This window comes from Mycteria americana, chromosome 1 (genome assembly GCF_035582795.1).
Source record: "Mycteria americana isolate JAX WOST 10 ecotype Jacksonville Zoo and Gardens chromosome 1, USCA_MyAme_1.0, whole genome shotgun sequence".
Classification (NCBI taxonomy): Eukaryota; Metazoa; Chordata; class Aves; order Ciconiiformes; family Ciconiidae; genus Mycteria; species Mycteria americana.
The window spans coordinates 116,891,314-116,907,802 of NC_134365.1; the positions used below are offsets into that span (position 1 = coordinate 116,891,314).

General features: G+C 47.5%; 1 protein-coding gene across 1 annotated transcript; it reads right to left on the reverse strand.

The window, feature by feature from the left end:
* Positions 1-1,604: 1,604 nt before the first annotated feature.
* Positions 1,605-10,446, reverse strand: ADAMTS1 (ADAM metallopeptidase with thrombospondin type 1 motif 1). Its single transcript, XM_075516979.1, has 9 exons — positions 9,307-10,446; positions 8,548-8,894; positions 7,973-8,105; positions 7,371-7,538; positions 6,769-7,055; positions 6,342-6,528; positions 6,064-6,239; positions 4,998-5,173; positions 1,605-4,623 (listed from the first exon to the last, which is right to left on the reverse strand). Exons 1-9 carry the CDS (start codon positions 9,845-9,847, stop codon positions 3,882-3,884), a joined length of 2,757 nt encoding a protein of 918 aa, XP_075373094.1. The 5' UTR covers positions 9,848-10,446; the 3' UTR covers positions 1,605-3,881.
* Between the last annotated feature and the right edge of the window lie 6,043 nt (positions 10,447-16,489).

Sequence of the window (16,489 nt, forward strand, 5' to 3'; positions counted from 1 at the left end):
CCTCAGCTGAAATGCTGGGCACTGGAAACCTCCCACCCGACCTGTCAAGCTGGACAGCCGAGACAACCTGGTTGAAAACAACAATCTTCGTCTAGGGTCTGAAGCCCACTTGGGCGTCAGTGGAACCAGTGGCCCTGGCCCAAGGAGAGAGAGCCTGGGCTGGCAGAAAGCACCAGCTCTTACACTCACCCCAACACAAGCTTCAGTGCCACTTCTGCTCCTGGGAGCGTGCCTCATGAGTCAGTAATAAAGCGTTGCGATTCCTGCTCACAGTAACGAACATGCACACAAAAAGCACTTAACTCTCCAGTCCTTTGTAATAAAAGCTATAAATTGCCAGACTCTTGGTGCAGGGTATGTGTTTAATTGTGATCTTGATTGCTACACAGCTAAACTATGCTCCGCTGTTTTTGCTTGTTTCCCTTTGCTGGGTCCCCCAGAGCAGCAGACTTCCTTGTAACTAAAGGGCGCTTTGGAAGGGAGCAGTTCTTTGATTGCATTGCTTAATTAATACATTATTTGGAGCACGTTCTCTATAGCCCAGCTCTATTAAAAATAGGATATAATTTCACGAACCATATTACTGTATAACAGATGCAACTGCTGAGAATTCGTGATCTAGTCAAAGAAAAACATGTAGTCAGTAAACTATGACTTGGAAATGCGGTCTTGGTCAGCTATGCTACAAATATGGGTAACGAGTTGACCTTCTGCTGCTATGTTTATGCTCTAAAGAAATGAATGCCACCATAGCAAACAGGCTGCCATTATATCATAACTTTTTATAGTTCATCACTCATTTTATTATGCAGTTGTTTGCAAGAGTGTAAAAAAAGAAGTTGTTATTGCCATCTGTTATTGTAAAATACCGGATGTGTTTGATTTCCCTCACCGCCTCTGACTCCTCGCTTAGCTCTAGTTCACCACAGGCTGACTGCTCTAATCGAGGTACTGCGGGTGAAGCACTTCGCAAATGCAGAACACTTCAGCACCTTTTGTTAAAAAAGGGGGGGAATTTGCTGCATTTGATTGGATCCAAATCCCTTCAGCATGAAAGGCGGCGGCTGTGAAACACCATTTTTCTCTCCCAAGAGCCTCCTTAAGCGCTACTGCGAGAAGTGAGAGTGTGTCAGCACCTTGGGCTTGCTTTAATTCATATGGGTAGGTCTGGGAGAAGCTGTTTCCTCCGCAGGGCTTTTTTAGCCTTGCCTTGAACGTTTCTTCTAGGTTGATGAGAGCAACTTTGGGCAATCACCATCACCCACAAGTCAGGGGATCTCGCCAATTCTGTAGATATGGCAGGGTCTTGCAGTGTCAGGACTGTAGCTCTTTGGGCCCTTAAATGGAGAGGGTTTCAAGCAACACCAACCGACAGCTACATGTCAGGATATGAAGTCCACAAGGAGAAAGAGCAACAGCAGAAAATGAAAATAAAAATGTGTTTTTTTCTCTTGAAAATGTATATATTCCTCATTTTAACCTGCTGTAGCAAAATATACATGTATATATACATATCTACAATTAAATAAAGTAATATTTGTTGTATTTATAAATACTCTCAAGTATTTATAAAAACAGAAAGTGATTGGCTCCCTCCTAAATAATGCTAGAAATAAAATGTTCCCCAGTATTTTTGCATGTCAAAGACAAAGTAATGCTCAATGAAGTGTGACGTGATGAGAATTTTTCTATGTGCTTTAGAGGGGCCAGGATTTTATCCGTGGAATAAAGTGGGAACTATTTCTGCAAGACAGAGTCCAAACATTGGCAGAGGAAGTTTTAATAGATTTTTACATGACACAAAGCCAAAAGTATTCATAAATGACTGATGTCTCAAATTCCATGGCAAAAATCCTACTGAGTTCAACAGAAGATTTTCCCTCAACTGCAGTGGTCATGAGATCAGAAATGAGGGAGCAAAAATCAGTTTCTTGATGCTTAGTGTGTATTTTAACATTATAAAACGTGTTACCAACAGCGTTAGAACGGCTCATTCATACAGTACTTCTAATTAGAAAAGCATGATCAGGAGGCCCTCCAGAAATCTGTGAGGGAAACCTCTGACTGCTAGCTAATGGGTTTGAATTTTGACTGCTGCTTTCCCAGTAGGGTAAGGTTAAGTGGAGCAGGTAAAACTGCTACTTTTGTACATATTTTGTTGGTTATAAACACCACTAACAGCAATACTCCCTCTGTAAGCAGTTATTAAAACCAGTGGCATCAGTCTAGTTGCACTCCATTTTTTTTAAAAGATGAAACAACAGTGCTGAGCACCCTCTTAGTAGTTAAGAAATAAAATACAAAATTACCCCTTTTAACGTGGTATATGACATTATGGGTAGAGTTTTCCAAACCCCTTCACTAACACAGTCAATTAGTAGCCTAAGCTACCAGTCATTTTGAAAAATGTGGTTTAGCTTTTTTCGTAATAGTGCCTTAGGTTCCAAACTCTTTCCACTCGATGGACTAGTTTTACTCCAGTGAAATAAAGACGCTCCATTTCCAAAATTTATAGGGTTCATTTATTACCTCTAGTAACATATTATACTGTATAAATACTCTATCCTTGTTATATGTCCTTTTAAAAAAGCGATAACTTAGAAGATCACATTAGACAAGAAGTATAAAAATAAATACGCTCATTATATGCATTTATTACAAATTATAACCCTTCCCAGAAGGCAAAGAAATATAAAATACTTATAAAGTATATAAAATCTATAGTAATATATTTTACTATATACATATGGAAAGCCATATTCTCTCATTGTCTATGGACTGGCACAAACTTCAATTATGCGAATGTTGGCGTATTGCTGTGGATGGACCTGCTATCCTTCAGCTTTGTCTTCCCGCCTTATCAGTGATTTGAGCACTACAAACCCATCAGAGGCAACGTAGGAGAGGTTCCCATTCATAGCGGGTTTCTTTGATCTTTTTTTTTAACCCAAATGCAAATAATTTCCATTGGCTGGGGTAAGGTAAAAGATTTGAATGTGAAAGCATGACTCAAATGCTCACAAATGCCATCAGTCTGGTCGACAGGATGGTAGGACCAAGCTCGAATCTGAAAAGCCAGTGGAAGGTATGCAGAAGGCACAAAGAGCAACTACTCAGAGACACTACCTGCTCCATGAAGATTTCCACTTTTTCTAGCCTCTGGATTACATATGTCACCGCAACGGCATCGGAGTGGACGAGAGAAATGGACAGGCACATTGGGATGACATAAAGATACTTTAAAAAAATGACATTCTAGTCATTTGTGGAGTTGACTGACTGTTCTTGATATTTCTTACTCTTTACAGGTAGAGAATATGGCTTTATTTTTATATAAAACTATTCTCTGAAACAATAGCAGCCATGAATGACATAGTTAAAGCTCCTTTTCCAATCCTGTTTTTTGCCCTTCGTGAGGTAGGTAAGCCCTGACCAGTTATTTTAAGCTATCTTTCCACTCCCCTTTCCTTCCCCTTCCTACACATGGGGACTTGATCAGTACCACAGTATAAATCCAAAAGAAGGGAGAAATAACCAAACCCCCAAATGTTTGCTTAAATGTATTTTGGGCACTGCTCATGTTTTGTTTAATTTGTAACAGACTTAAAAAAAGGCAATTATAACGCTCTCGGGCCTTATCTGCTGAAGACGAGTGAGTGACATGGGTCTGCTATCTTATCAAATTTTCAGTTGGCAGGGTATTTTTAGGATGCAACGCCAACTAAAGCTATTTGCACTGTCCCACCTGAACGGATCCTCACCACGAATTTCATATGCAAAAACACATGCGCTGCCTCTAGCCCTCTGTTTTTCAGTGCATTGTTCTGAAGGAAAAAAATAAAAAATAAAAAAAAAAAATTAGCTTTCCCAACTTATAGTATTTAACTGCAGTCCGTAACGTTGCAGAAGTCTATTAGGTGTTTTGGTTTCTTGGAAGGCTCACAGCTTTCTTGCGGCAGCACGCTGCCGTCGTAAGAAATGCATTTCAACAATCTCTTCTTGAAACCTTTCCCGCACGTCTTAGAGCAGGGCGACCAGTCCCCCAGCTGCCACTGTGGGCAGGGCATGTCGGCGCAGGGACGGATGTCGCTGGGCTTCAGCTCCCGGGCGCAGTCAGCAGCCGGCCGCCCCCGGGGGTCCCGGCACTCCACCGCCCGCCGCTGCCAGCCCGAGCCGCACGACTTGGAGCACTCGCCCCACTCCTCGATGACCCACTCAGAGGAGATGATCTCCCTGATGGCATTGAAGGACTCTTTCTTTCGACTGGGTGCCTTCTCCGACCCAGGCTGCGCGGGCTTCTTCACGAAATAGGTGAACTTGATCTTCGGCTGTGGTAGGTCCCCCACCGTGAGGACCTGGATGGTCAGAGGCTCCTTCAGAGGGCTGAAACTGCGGATCCTCTCCAGGGCAGCGGAGGAGCCGCTGTACCTCAGCACGCTGCCCTTGTAGGTGATGTCCTGCTCCAGCGTCGACAGGGTGTAATCGCCGTTGAGGATGTAGGTGCCATCTGCAGCTTTGATGGCGAGGAAGCTGCCGTCGTGTCTTGCGCCCCTGTGGTTTCGCTGCTTCACCTCGATGTTCGTCGCCCCGGCTGGAATGGTGACGACATCATGGTAGCCGGGTCTGCCCAAGAGAAAAGAGAAAGACTGAGTCCTCGGCTCTTCCCTGCAAAAGGGGAGAAGCTGCCCAGTACAAGACTGAATTTCATTTGAAGCCAAAGCGTTAAGCTCATGAGCTGCCGACCTAATTGAATTAATGGATTAAGGGATTTGCAAAGTCACATCCCACGTTATTGCTCCGGCAGAGGCATGCCCACGTGGAAGGGGCTTCCTTTTGCTGGGACCTGACTGTAAGTTATCTTTAGTCAGGTGGCTCCGACAGATGAAATCTCAGTTCCAACAATAAACTGGGGCAACACCTCACTGATGTGGAAACCCAAAACTTACACCCACAAAACATTCACCAGAACAAAATAATAGCAGCAGTTATACACTCACTTTGCTCTAACAAGTGTGCCAGACACTTTCTTGCAAGTGGATCCGTTACCACCGCAGATACCGCATTTGTCAAACTTCTTATTGGATCCTATCATACGGTCGCAGCCAGCCTTTACGCACTGTCCCTGGACGCAGACGGAGGTGGAATCGGGGCTACATGGGGTACCATCCACAACCTTTGCAGGAAAGAAGCAGTAGGGCCTTTGGTTAGAAGATGCACATTGCTTTGAAATTGGGTAATACAGACACATACAAAATATGGACAGGTGGAAGACCTGCAGCACCTGTATTTTCAAGGCTTTTGAAACCAAAAACCAAAGCAGCCTATAGATAGTTGGTGGTATGTAGTACTACTTCATCTCACTTGCAAAAACGATGCCATGGTGACAGGAGAAAACAACCAATTTCACTTTCTGTTAACACCCCCCTCAAACCCCTCCACCCACAAAACTGTTCTTCTCATTTCATATAAAGAAAGAATGTTGTTTTCTAATGTCACTAGAAGGTAGTCATGTCCTCGAAGTACAGGACCAAAATTGCTTTTAATGATGTTCAATGTATCTTCTATTTCTAGGAGTACTGCTCTACAAAAAACATGTGTCATCTGTGTCATCGCCCTGGTAGTTATTGGCTCTCAACATCTTATGACGGTGAATTCAAGTAGCTATGCAAGACGAACATTTTTCCTTCTGTTTATTTTAAGCTGTCAGCATATTAGTAACTGGTATGAGAAAGCACCAATGTTTTGGCAAAGAACACCCACAGTTTTCCAAACATATCTCAATGTAATCAAATTGGTGGAAGGAGAGGAAAGGAAACTAGGGTGGAGTGGGTAGAAGAGGCAGTACGTGTGAAATAACTGGAAGGACTGTGCCAGAACATTTAAAGCATGCTTGCACTGATCAAGCTGTACATGTAGGAAGAGGAGAAGGAAGAACCTAGCTTAAATACAAGAAGGACATAATTTCAGATTTCTACACTCCTTGACTCTTAACTTCACATAAAGACTTAGAGGAAATAAAAATCTTATTCATGATTAGATGGAAGAGGTATAGTTTTGAAATACCTTTGGCTGTAAAACAAAGAAGTATCCTGTTCCTTTTGCTCGGCAGACCAGCTTGCATCTGTCTTTTGGAGATACACCAGCAAACTTGGGTGTCCACTCCACTGCAGGTCCGCTTCCAAATGGAGACTTGGAAAACTCATTGTGCTTTTCACATTGTTCCTCCCTAAAGGTTTTGCCTGCAGGCAGAGGAAAGACAGGTGGACATTAGATCATCTCTTGTACATGCTCTTCCTCGACAAGATACCCTTCCTCCGCCTCAGAAATGGGCAAAAGATTACCATCATTGTCCGGACAGTCCTCGATGTTACATGATCTGTATTGCACCCGCTTCCCTTCACAGTATTTCCCCCCATTCCTCGGGACGGGGTTGTCGCACTCCCTGAAGGAGTACTGCACTCCACCGCCGCAGGTCCGGGAGCACTCTCCCCATGCCCCCCAGGAGCCCCAGCTCCCATGCACCGGTGTCTGGAATGACAAGCAAAAGCAGAACAAAAAAGTTAATACAGTAAAAGCAAAACCAAACCAAACCACAAAACCCACAGCCATGCTCATTTTTACCTAAGCCACTTGTAAAAAAAACCTCCAAGTTTGTTTTATTAGCTATCTGCCTCCATTTATTCAAGTTCTTTTGATTACTCCCACTGAAGCATTATCTGTGCTACTCTGCAACCCAGGATATATTCTGATGGCTTTTTTAATACTTACATCATAATGCTTCTTCTCAGTTTTATTCACACACTTGCCATTCATGCACCACTTCCCTTCCCCGCAACTGGTGCCGTCAGCCCAAGGGAAGTGTTTGGTTTGGCACACGAGCAGTCCTCCAGAAGTGCCAGTACACCACAGCGTCGTACACGTACTGGCTGCATCGGGGCAGTGCTTGGACTCATCTCCAAATGTAAACTGGCACTGTCTGTTGGCGTCGTACAACGTGCCAGGCAAGTCAGAAGGAAGCTGGATTGGTTTGTGGGGCTTGTCCAACAAACACTCACCTGAAAAGGAAGAAAAAAGAAAAAACAAAAAAGCAGACGATGCTGTCAGTGAGTTCGGTTTCAAAAGGGAAAAATATATTTCCATCTCTGGAACTGCATTTGCTTTGCAGCATAAGTCTTTGAGCCAATTTGTGCCACCGTTTTTGTAAAACTAAGGGTCTTCTAAATTCATTTGCAGGATGTAAAAGGTTAACTCTATGCTGTAGCAGAAAGCACTCTGTTAAGAAAAAGAAAAAAGAAAGGAAAAAAAAAAAAAGCAAAGCAGTAAAACACAAGAGCTAAATGCCACATGAATGGAAAGCTTAATAATCTTACCATGACCATTATCCAAAAATGTTGTAATCATGTAGGCACTACACGGAGACCAAGGCTGGCTGCGATCCAGATTGGAAAGCATAGATGCCATCATGTGGAAATCCCGGCTTATTCCATTAATACCAGCACACTGCTTTGCATCGTCATGAGGCATGTTAAACACGTGGCCTTAAAAAAAAAAAAGAAGGAAAGCTTGTGATTTTAGGAAGTCTGTCCTATGCATTACCAATACTATTTTAAATATTACTCTAGAGTTGCTCATAACCTGGTCTTTAAATAATAACCTGAACCTGAATACTGCCAAACTTTAAGCAGATGGCACTGTATCTTCGCTCCCCTCACAGGCTTCTCACATGCTTTTTTTCCTGCAATCAGCCAAATACACAGCTCTCGCAGACAATGCTGTGCAGACCGGATTTGCTTTCCACAGTTCAACCCTGCTACATGGCAAAGCTTTGCCTCCTCCCGCCTGCGCCGGGGAGCGCAGGGTGCTCCGTGCCCAGCAGGGCGAGCCCGCCGTGTGCGCTGGGCAGCTCTTTGCCTTACGGCATCGAGCTGGCTTCAATTAATCACATGAAATCGCCTTTCAAAGTTTCAAGTACCTAGTTCGTGGGCTGTTGTAAAGGCAGCCTGTAAACCGTCGTCTTCTATGATAGAGCAACTGCGGTTTAGATCACAAACTGTTCCCACATCAGCCATCCCAAGAGTATCACATGTCTTGGCACCGCAAAGGTCCTGTAAAAAAAGGCAGTTTCATTATTAATCAGATCAGAGACTTAACCTTGGCAAGAAACACCCAGCCCTGGCGGTTTGCCTTTACTTATGGAAAGAGCATAAATATTCAGCACTTCAATGGGTATGATGGCAAAAATTTGTCTTTGGAACATACACAAGGGTTACACGTAGAAATAAAATGCATAATTTCCATACTGAATCTGCTAAAAATACACGAGGCAGAAATACGTTGCACATACTGTGAATTTCACCTGAGACAGTGCAAACAGCAAAATAAACGACTAAATAAAAAGCAGTTAATTGCATTTTTAGCCTACTTTACTGAAGCTGTGATGACACAAGACTGCCTCCGAACTCTTTTTCGGAGGTGTCCTGGCAGAGGGGGTCTCTGGGGGTAGGGAGCAATGGGCGTGGGGATGGATTTGACCTCCGTGTCCCTCACCTGCCTGGTGAAGAGGATTGCTGTGTCGTAGTGTTCGGCGTGCCGGTCACTGGGCGGGTTGTGCTGCTTCTGCCAGCTGCAGAAGTTTCTCAAAGTCAGGGCTGCGTTGGAAGAGATATCAGGTCCCTTCCGCTCCTCGTAAATGACCATGATTTTCACCACCACGAGGCTGATGGAGTTGCGGATGCTGGGGTGCTTGTACAGCTTGGCCGCCACGGAGAGCAGCGTCAGGAGATAGTGCTTCAGCCCGCTGCCGTGGAACTCGGCCATGGACTGGTCGGCTACCAGCATGGTCTCCACATAGCGGGGACTGGATACGAACCTCTTCTTCCTTCTGCTTCTCGCTTCTGCATTAAAAAGAGCGAGGGAAAGGGAGGGAAAGCACAGGTTAGCGCAGCAAGAGAAACACCGCTGTCAGAGACCACCATAAGGCACCCAAAACCCACCGATACTCAAGGTTTGCACCCAAGGGATGTACCCCATGGCGTCGCGCCCGGCTCCCGCCCCCAAACTTCGGCAGCCTGGGCTTAATAACCCCCTGAGTCGCCGCCGGGTGGAGGGACGATACCCGGACCCGCACCCAGGTGGGAGCACCCCCCGCCGCCCCTCGGGGTGGGGATGAGGGGAAGCACCGGCCGGGGCCCCGCCGCCAGCCCCCGTCGGGGCGGGGGCGCAGATGGGCGCAGGGCGAGGCAGATGCCCCCTCTCCTCCCCTCCCCTCCCGTCCCCGCAGAGGGCGGCGCGGCGCCCCGACGGTACCTGCGTGCCCGGCGGGCTCGGGCTCGGGCTCCGGCTCCGGCCCCGCTGCCTCCGCCCCCGTCTCGGCCACGGCGCAGCGGGCGGCGGGGGCGGCCCGGCGGGTCCCGCGGAGGCGGAGGAGGTGGGGGCCGCGGCGGTGCGCGGTGCCGGGGGCCGGCTGGATGAGGTACTGGCGGCCCCGCAGCGAGAAGGCGCCGCGCATCCCCGCGCAGAGGCTGAGGGCGGCGGCGGAGCTCGGGTCCCGGTTGACGGTGCCGGAGTAGAAGCAGCGGGAGAGGTCGTCCTCCGGCGGCGGCGGCGGCCCGCCCAGGTACTGCAGGGTGAAGTCCGGGGCCAGGAAGCTGCTGTCCGGCTCCAGCTCCAGCGTCAGCCGCTCCCCGAAGGCCTCCAGGCGGAAGCGCTCCCGGCCGCCGGCAGCGCCCAGGCGCCGCGGCACCACCAGCGCCTGCCGCTCGGCGGGGAGCTGGGCGCTGCACGGCCCCAGCAGCGCCGCCAGCACCGGCACCAGCACCGGCACCGGCAGGCGCCCCCCGGTCCTCATGGCGGCCGCCGAGCTCGGGGCGGGGGAGGCTTGCTGCTGCGGCCGCTGGCTTGACGGAGCCCTTTTTATTTCTTTATTTGTTTAGAGACAGAGATAGAAATATATTTGGAGTTTTTGCTTTCGGGTTTTGGGGGTCTCTGAGTTTCTCTCTGTGGCACAGGGCCGGGCGGGCGCCGGGTCCCGCGGTCACTGCAGAGGCGGCGTCGGCTTCCCCATGGCCGGGGCACGGCGGCGGGGAACGAGGGTCTGCGAGGGGAGCAGCCGTTGCCCCCGCCTGTCTCTCCGTCTGTCTGTCCTCTTTCTCTCGCTGCCGTTTCTCCTTCCCGCCGCCTCCTCAGCTCGCCCCAGCAGCAGCGGTCGGGGAGGAACCTCCGGCGAGTCTCCGCTCGCCCCTCCGGCAGCCCCGCGACGGCCTCGCCTGCACTTCCACGGCCCCACGGAGCGGGGGGAGGCGAGCGCCGAGAAGCCTCCCGTCCTTGCAGAGCGGAGCAGAAAAGAGCGTGAACGCTACCCCCGGCCCTCCGCGCCGGGCCGGCCGGGCCCCCTTCGCTGCGGTCCGGGCGCCTCCGCCGTGCGGGGTGAGTGCGGCGGCCGGGGCGGCCGCTGCCGCCCTTTATGGGGTTTGCCCGGGCCGCCCCCACCCCCGGCGCGGCCCGCCGCCCCCCGCCGCGCCGCCCCTCGGCCCGGGCCGCTGAGCTCACTGCGTGCGTAACGCGGCCGCGGGCGGCCCCCGCCCCCCGCCTTCCCCCCCACCGCCCCCGACGGGGCGGGACGGGGCGCGGCGCGGCGGGCAGAGCCCGGGGTCGGCCCTTGGCTGCCGGGCCCGGGGCGGGCTGCGCCCTGCCGCGGCGCGGCCCCTTCCCCCGCCCCCGCGGCTCCCCCTCCCCGGGGCCCGCCCGGCGGCGGGGGTGTCCTTCCCCCCGGCCCCCGAGGGCGGCCGGGCTCGGCCCGCGGTCGGTGCGGGGCGGGGGGGTCCGCCGCCGTCGCCGTCGCCCCGCGCTCAGCTCCGCTCCGCGGGACGCACGTCGCTCGTCGGAGCGCCTGGACGGGCTGCGGGCGGCCGTCCGCCCCCGCCCCGCCGGCCGGGGGCTCGGGTCTCCGCCCGGGGCTGGGGAGCGGCAGGTGGACGGCCCGGAGCTCCTGGCGGGAACGGAGGGAGGGAGGGAGGGGGGAAGGAGAGAGGGAGATCCCTGGTCGTGTTCGTGGTTTGTCCTTTTCTTTTTTTTTTTTTAAAAAGCAATTCCTGCCCTTTCACGGCCCTAATAGCTACAGTCAGCTGTGCACCTGTACTTCTGGGGAATGGTTCCTTCTGAATCACTAATCACAGACATTTACGTAGGTGCAACCAGTATTTTCCTCTGAAGCCATAGCCAACTGTAGTGGCACGGCTACTCCACTTGATTCTTTATATGCAACACGCGTGCGAGGTGCGCAGCCCAAGTAATACTGCTTTCTCCTTGTTGAAGCCTTTTTGGAGGATGAGGGCAAAGAAGTGGTGAGCAAATGTGTGAATGAAAACAGAAGCAGCGTACCTGTCGGTGGCAACTCCTGGACTTCCAAATTAACGATGCTTCAGTGTTAGTTGACACTGCATTTTACACAAGTGTAAAACTCAGAGGTTGAAAACAGAAGTAGCAGAATATATTATCTTTGTGACAGAGCGAGCATTGCTAAAATTTCATGTATCCACTGTTCCCTTAGGATGGAGTGTCCCATTTATGCTGCTAAATCTAAACCAAAGGGCTTTCTTCCTAATTTAAACTATGTCAGATAAACTTGGAGCCACACTTCTGTGTCAATTGCACAGTCTGATTGCCCGCTAACTTCTGATGATACATGTATTTCCCGTGGTGTTCTGTAAATCATACAAGTTTAGAAACGCACATTTTTAGACGTTGTGCAAAAAACACGTGAAAAGATGAACCCGATTTTCCAGTTACTTATTCCACAAAAGTGCTGTTGTCCCACATAGCGATGAGCAAAACCAGAACTGGGCCTCAAATGAGGGATTTTCCTTGGTACACAGCAGGAAATGCTGGACTTTTTGAGCAGTCTTGGCTTTGAGAGGCTGCGACTACTGCCCGTTAAGTCAGGAGCGGAAACATCCATTCAGTTACAACAGAGGCCTAATTTTTTCCTCGAGTCAGACATGTGTGCCAATCTCTGCCCTTATCTTGGAGATCTGGTAACGGGTACCCAACTCTGTCGTGCTTTTCCTAGGATAAGAAAACTCACAACAAATGGTTCATTTGTGCTGTTAATTTTGTGTTGCATATGATACATACCCAGCAGTTGGATGTGTTTTGAATACGTAGGGAATGACAAGTTTAAAAGTCTAGAAATACAGTCTATGAAACATAGAACTGAAAGGAAAGCATTTTTATAATTTAGTTTTGAACTTAACGTGAATTCAAAATAGTTATGCTTGCAAAGATATTAATTAAAAATACGCACATCTCCTAGTCTGTCGGCGTAATCGGTGTAACGCGTCGATCAGCGCGGACTAGAGCTGGGCCACTTCGGTGTCCACCCAGGACACGTCCACCCAGCTGCCGGGTGCACCTTTGTGGTAATGTTTTGCCGTTACTTTTTGGTTTAACGTCTTCGATTTGAAAAGGTCCCGACCACCTTAAAACGGCTTTTTTGTGTGACAAGTCTTTCTGGTTTTCCACCAGGTGGCACTCGCCTATAAAGAATTTGTCTCGAAGAGGGTTTCAGGGTTCCTCGCCCAGGTTTCAAACCGGGCTCTGGTGGAAGGGCTTGCGTTTTTGTACTCTTCTCAACAGCTCCGTGATTAAGACAAACGTTTTCCTGGCCTTTGTATAATATCCAGGAAAGCGTTTTAGTGAAGAGCTCGGCAGTTGCCTTGTTTTCCCCTCGTTGCTAGCCGCGCTGCTGTGAACGCGCAGGCAGGCGCGTAAATACTTTGCGCTACGTGAACGCAGCTCAAGTTGGGAAGGAACATTTACAAAAGGTTTGCTTCCTAACAAATGTGCGGTGTTGCTACACGCCACCCGTATAGTCTCGCAAATGTATAAATCTGTTTCCGTGAATAACCCCAGTGAGTTTAGCTGGATTATTCAAGACTAGAAGGCACGTGCACACATATTTGCAATCCGTATCCTATCCGATCCGTATCAACTCCAATCGTATTTTGTGTAAATCAAGATTTAGAAAGGCAAACGTACTGAACTTTTGCGGAATTTCAGCTAGTGGGATAAAAACCTAGAAAAGGCATAAAACTTGTCTTTTTAATAAATTTCTTGTGCTTCTTGGAAAAAAGCTATTAAGGGGATACCAAAAAATTGTAATGCAAAGTAAGCCACCAGATGGAGGTAATAGATCGTCGTATTTTAGTTTACAGTGCAAGAACAGGTTTTTAGGGCTTAGACCTAAGTGTTATCAGTATCTGAGCAGTATTAACAACGGTGACACTTTAATTTCTTTGCCCGTGTTTGTATAAACTGCTGTTTCCAAAATTAAAAAAAAAAAAAAGCCCACGCTTTTTCAGCCTGTTTGTTTTAAATGCTGCAGAACGATAGCTTCCTTCACAAACTGTTATAATTTAGAATTAAAACAGCAGGTGGCACATTAGGCCCATTGAATAGGGGATTAAAGACCTGATGCTGTTATAAAAAAATCTCAGAAGAACACTTCCAATAACCTTAAGCCACTTTTTTTGTCGGAAATTCATCTGATTTGCAGAACTCTTTTCCCATCGCTGCTTGTGACTACTGAAAGGTTCAGCCTCAATCAAGGCTTCTGTTTTAAGCACTCTCTTATTAGTTGTTGAGCAGCATGAGTGGTTTGGCTTCATGCGGAGGAAGGGAATCCATTGCCATTCAGGGCAAATAACTGTACCGAACAAGGTTATTTATGGAGATTGTTCCTCTGTCTTTTGTGATATGCATGATTAGTTTGGGTTTTTTTTCCATTTATTTATTGATTTTGATGTCATTAACAGTTGCTCTTTGTTAAGCAGGATAACAGGGATAAGAGAGAAAACCTGTGATTTTGCCTAAGTGTTTGGATAGTCGGAAGTAATGGGAAAAAGCAAAACAATGCCCATCATCACTTTAATTAGAAGTATACATTTTTTTTAGGAGGAGGATCATGTGATTTAACATGGTTATCTGTTTCCCCATAATTTCTGCTTTTATGTGAGCTAAGTATCAAAGTTGCTGAAAAAAATAGATGCAGAAATTTTGGGAGCCCCCCAATTTTCTTCCTAAATAGCCTATCTAGGCCTGTATGCACTCAAAATGAAGCACTACCAATTCTTTCTGCTTTCCATTAGTAAACTTATATCAAAATTGGATTCAATGGGAACTTGGTCTACCTCTGGCTGTGTGAGTCAAACATTTTATTATTCAGCAAATATAATGCACCGGACTTTGATGTTCAGGCTTTAGGTTAGTTCAATTTATAAAGGTAAGGGCAGCCAGGAAGCTTGATTTAGTTTAAACCCAACAACATTTGTAGAAATAAGAATCCATTTATTTGGTGCTGGTCCTTATTTAGAACACAAAGAAATTTTCTGTAGATTTCGCACTGACTGACGTAATACCACTCCTATGATTTTAATGCAATTACAGGCATTATAACTGATGGCAAAATTTCCCTCTTTAACAATTTTTTATTGGGTACAGGTGGAAGCATGTGTAATCCAGCTCACCTTACACATCTCCTAAAGACTGCCAAACTATCTTTCAGCTGAATTTTTCTTGGGGCTTCTTCATACAAGTTTTTACATCTGGTTTATCTGTTTGCTCCTGAAAAATGGTGAAAAATGTATTGAGTTTTGTCCACAATAAAATGTTTTCAACCATTTTATCATTGGGGAGGAATGGAGGGAAATGAAAAACAGGGAGGGCTAAAGTCAGTTACAGAGCGTAGGGACTGCAGCCATGGGTCTTGTCGTTCCCTTACTGTTTAGTGGGCAGCAGTAAAATCCCCCTAGTCACTTGTGGCTCTCGGTGTCCTCCTCGTGTTATAGCCACGAGCCATAGTCTTCTCCTGACACTAATAGTAGGACAGATCCAGTGATGCAGATGGTGATGTGGGTTATGCTTGGGACGGATGTGGAGCGCCTTTTCTTCTGCAGCTGCCTGCATCCAAAGGAGGATGGCAGTGCATCGCTAACGGTCTACACGGGCTGATGCGCCTGAGCTGAATCGGCTCTGTGGGGAAGGCCAGGCTTCAATCTTGACCAGGAGTTGGCCACATTCATAACCACATGTATAACTGTCTACTGTAGTATCCCTATCTGATCTGAGACATCAAAGGCTGCTAGCACCTCCCGGCTGTTTTTTGATTGATGTGCTTGTTAGAACCTGTGAGCTAATGCATTTTAACTGATATGTTCGAAGAATAGTGGAGGCAAAGCTGTGCATATATTTAATACAAGTTTTCTGGCTAGATCAACACCTAGGAGATGGCTTAGCATTTAGTTTTATGTTAACCTCTCCCCCCAGCTATTATCAGTCACATACCATAGCAAAAGTCTATTAGCACAGCACTGTAAGTCTGAAGAGGGAGCTTTGCATAAGAATGTGAATTCAGACACGACTGTATCGCACATAAATCCACAGGCAAGTGGTTTAAAAGACTGTTGAGGTCTGACATATGTATCTCACTTTCTGGTGGGAGAAGTATTCCTACTGAAGAATTTGTGTCACCATCTAAATTGCTTGTGAACAGCTGACCTAAATCCAAATTTTCATGGTCAAAACAACTGCTAGTGTCGAATATACAAAAAAAATCTCCTTGGAAAGAAGGGATCAAATAAAAGGAATCAGGCAAAACAGAACGTTGCATTATAGTATGTCTGTGAAAGTGTTTGAGAAGTTAAATATAACTGTAACATTGGCTGCAAAGTCCCTCGGCAACTGGCAAGGAGCACATTCATGCATACCCTGAGCTCCATGACATTCTGATATTTTTATCACACTGCGATTTCAACAGATACCACACTTTCTCTACGTACTTTGGACAGAGGATTTCACAAGTGCTGCAAGAAGTGTTACAGTTTCTGTGAAAGTCCTCATAATGAAAACTCATCACTGTACCTAGTAATAATTTTTTACCTTCAAGACATCTGTGTGATGTAGGAGACAATAGCCGTCACTTAGCAGATGTGGGCATTGGCCACGCTGATTCCAGGGAAATTTCCATCTTGCCAGACAATGCTCTGGTTATTGCTCTCCTGGTCTACCTGGACAAGTGCTGGTCATTCTTTGTGACCAGAGCCTATATAACACTAATACTCCCTATAAAAAGTATCAAGAAATTTGAACATAAACAACAAATATTTTCTGTAGTGTTAAATTTCAAGCTGGGCAGTTCCCTCACCCCAGTTACAGCACAGCCACGCAAACAATGGTGTAGGCTTAGCAGAGGGTGTGATGCATTGCAGCAAGTGGTGGAAACCGGCAGCTCAGCCTGGCAGGCAGGGGAGGGCAGGAAACCCTCTGAGCTGGTGTTGCTGTCCTACCATTACGGGGTCTATTAGCTCATTGCAATACTGCTTCCAGACCTAAACTGCCACGTACACATCGTATTGTACTGAACTTAACGTGCATGAGGACGTACTAATATGAGGATCCATTTTACTAACCTTCCTTTTCTTCTTCACATTCTCCC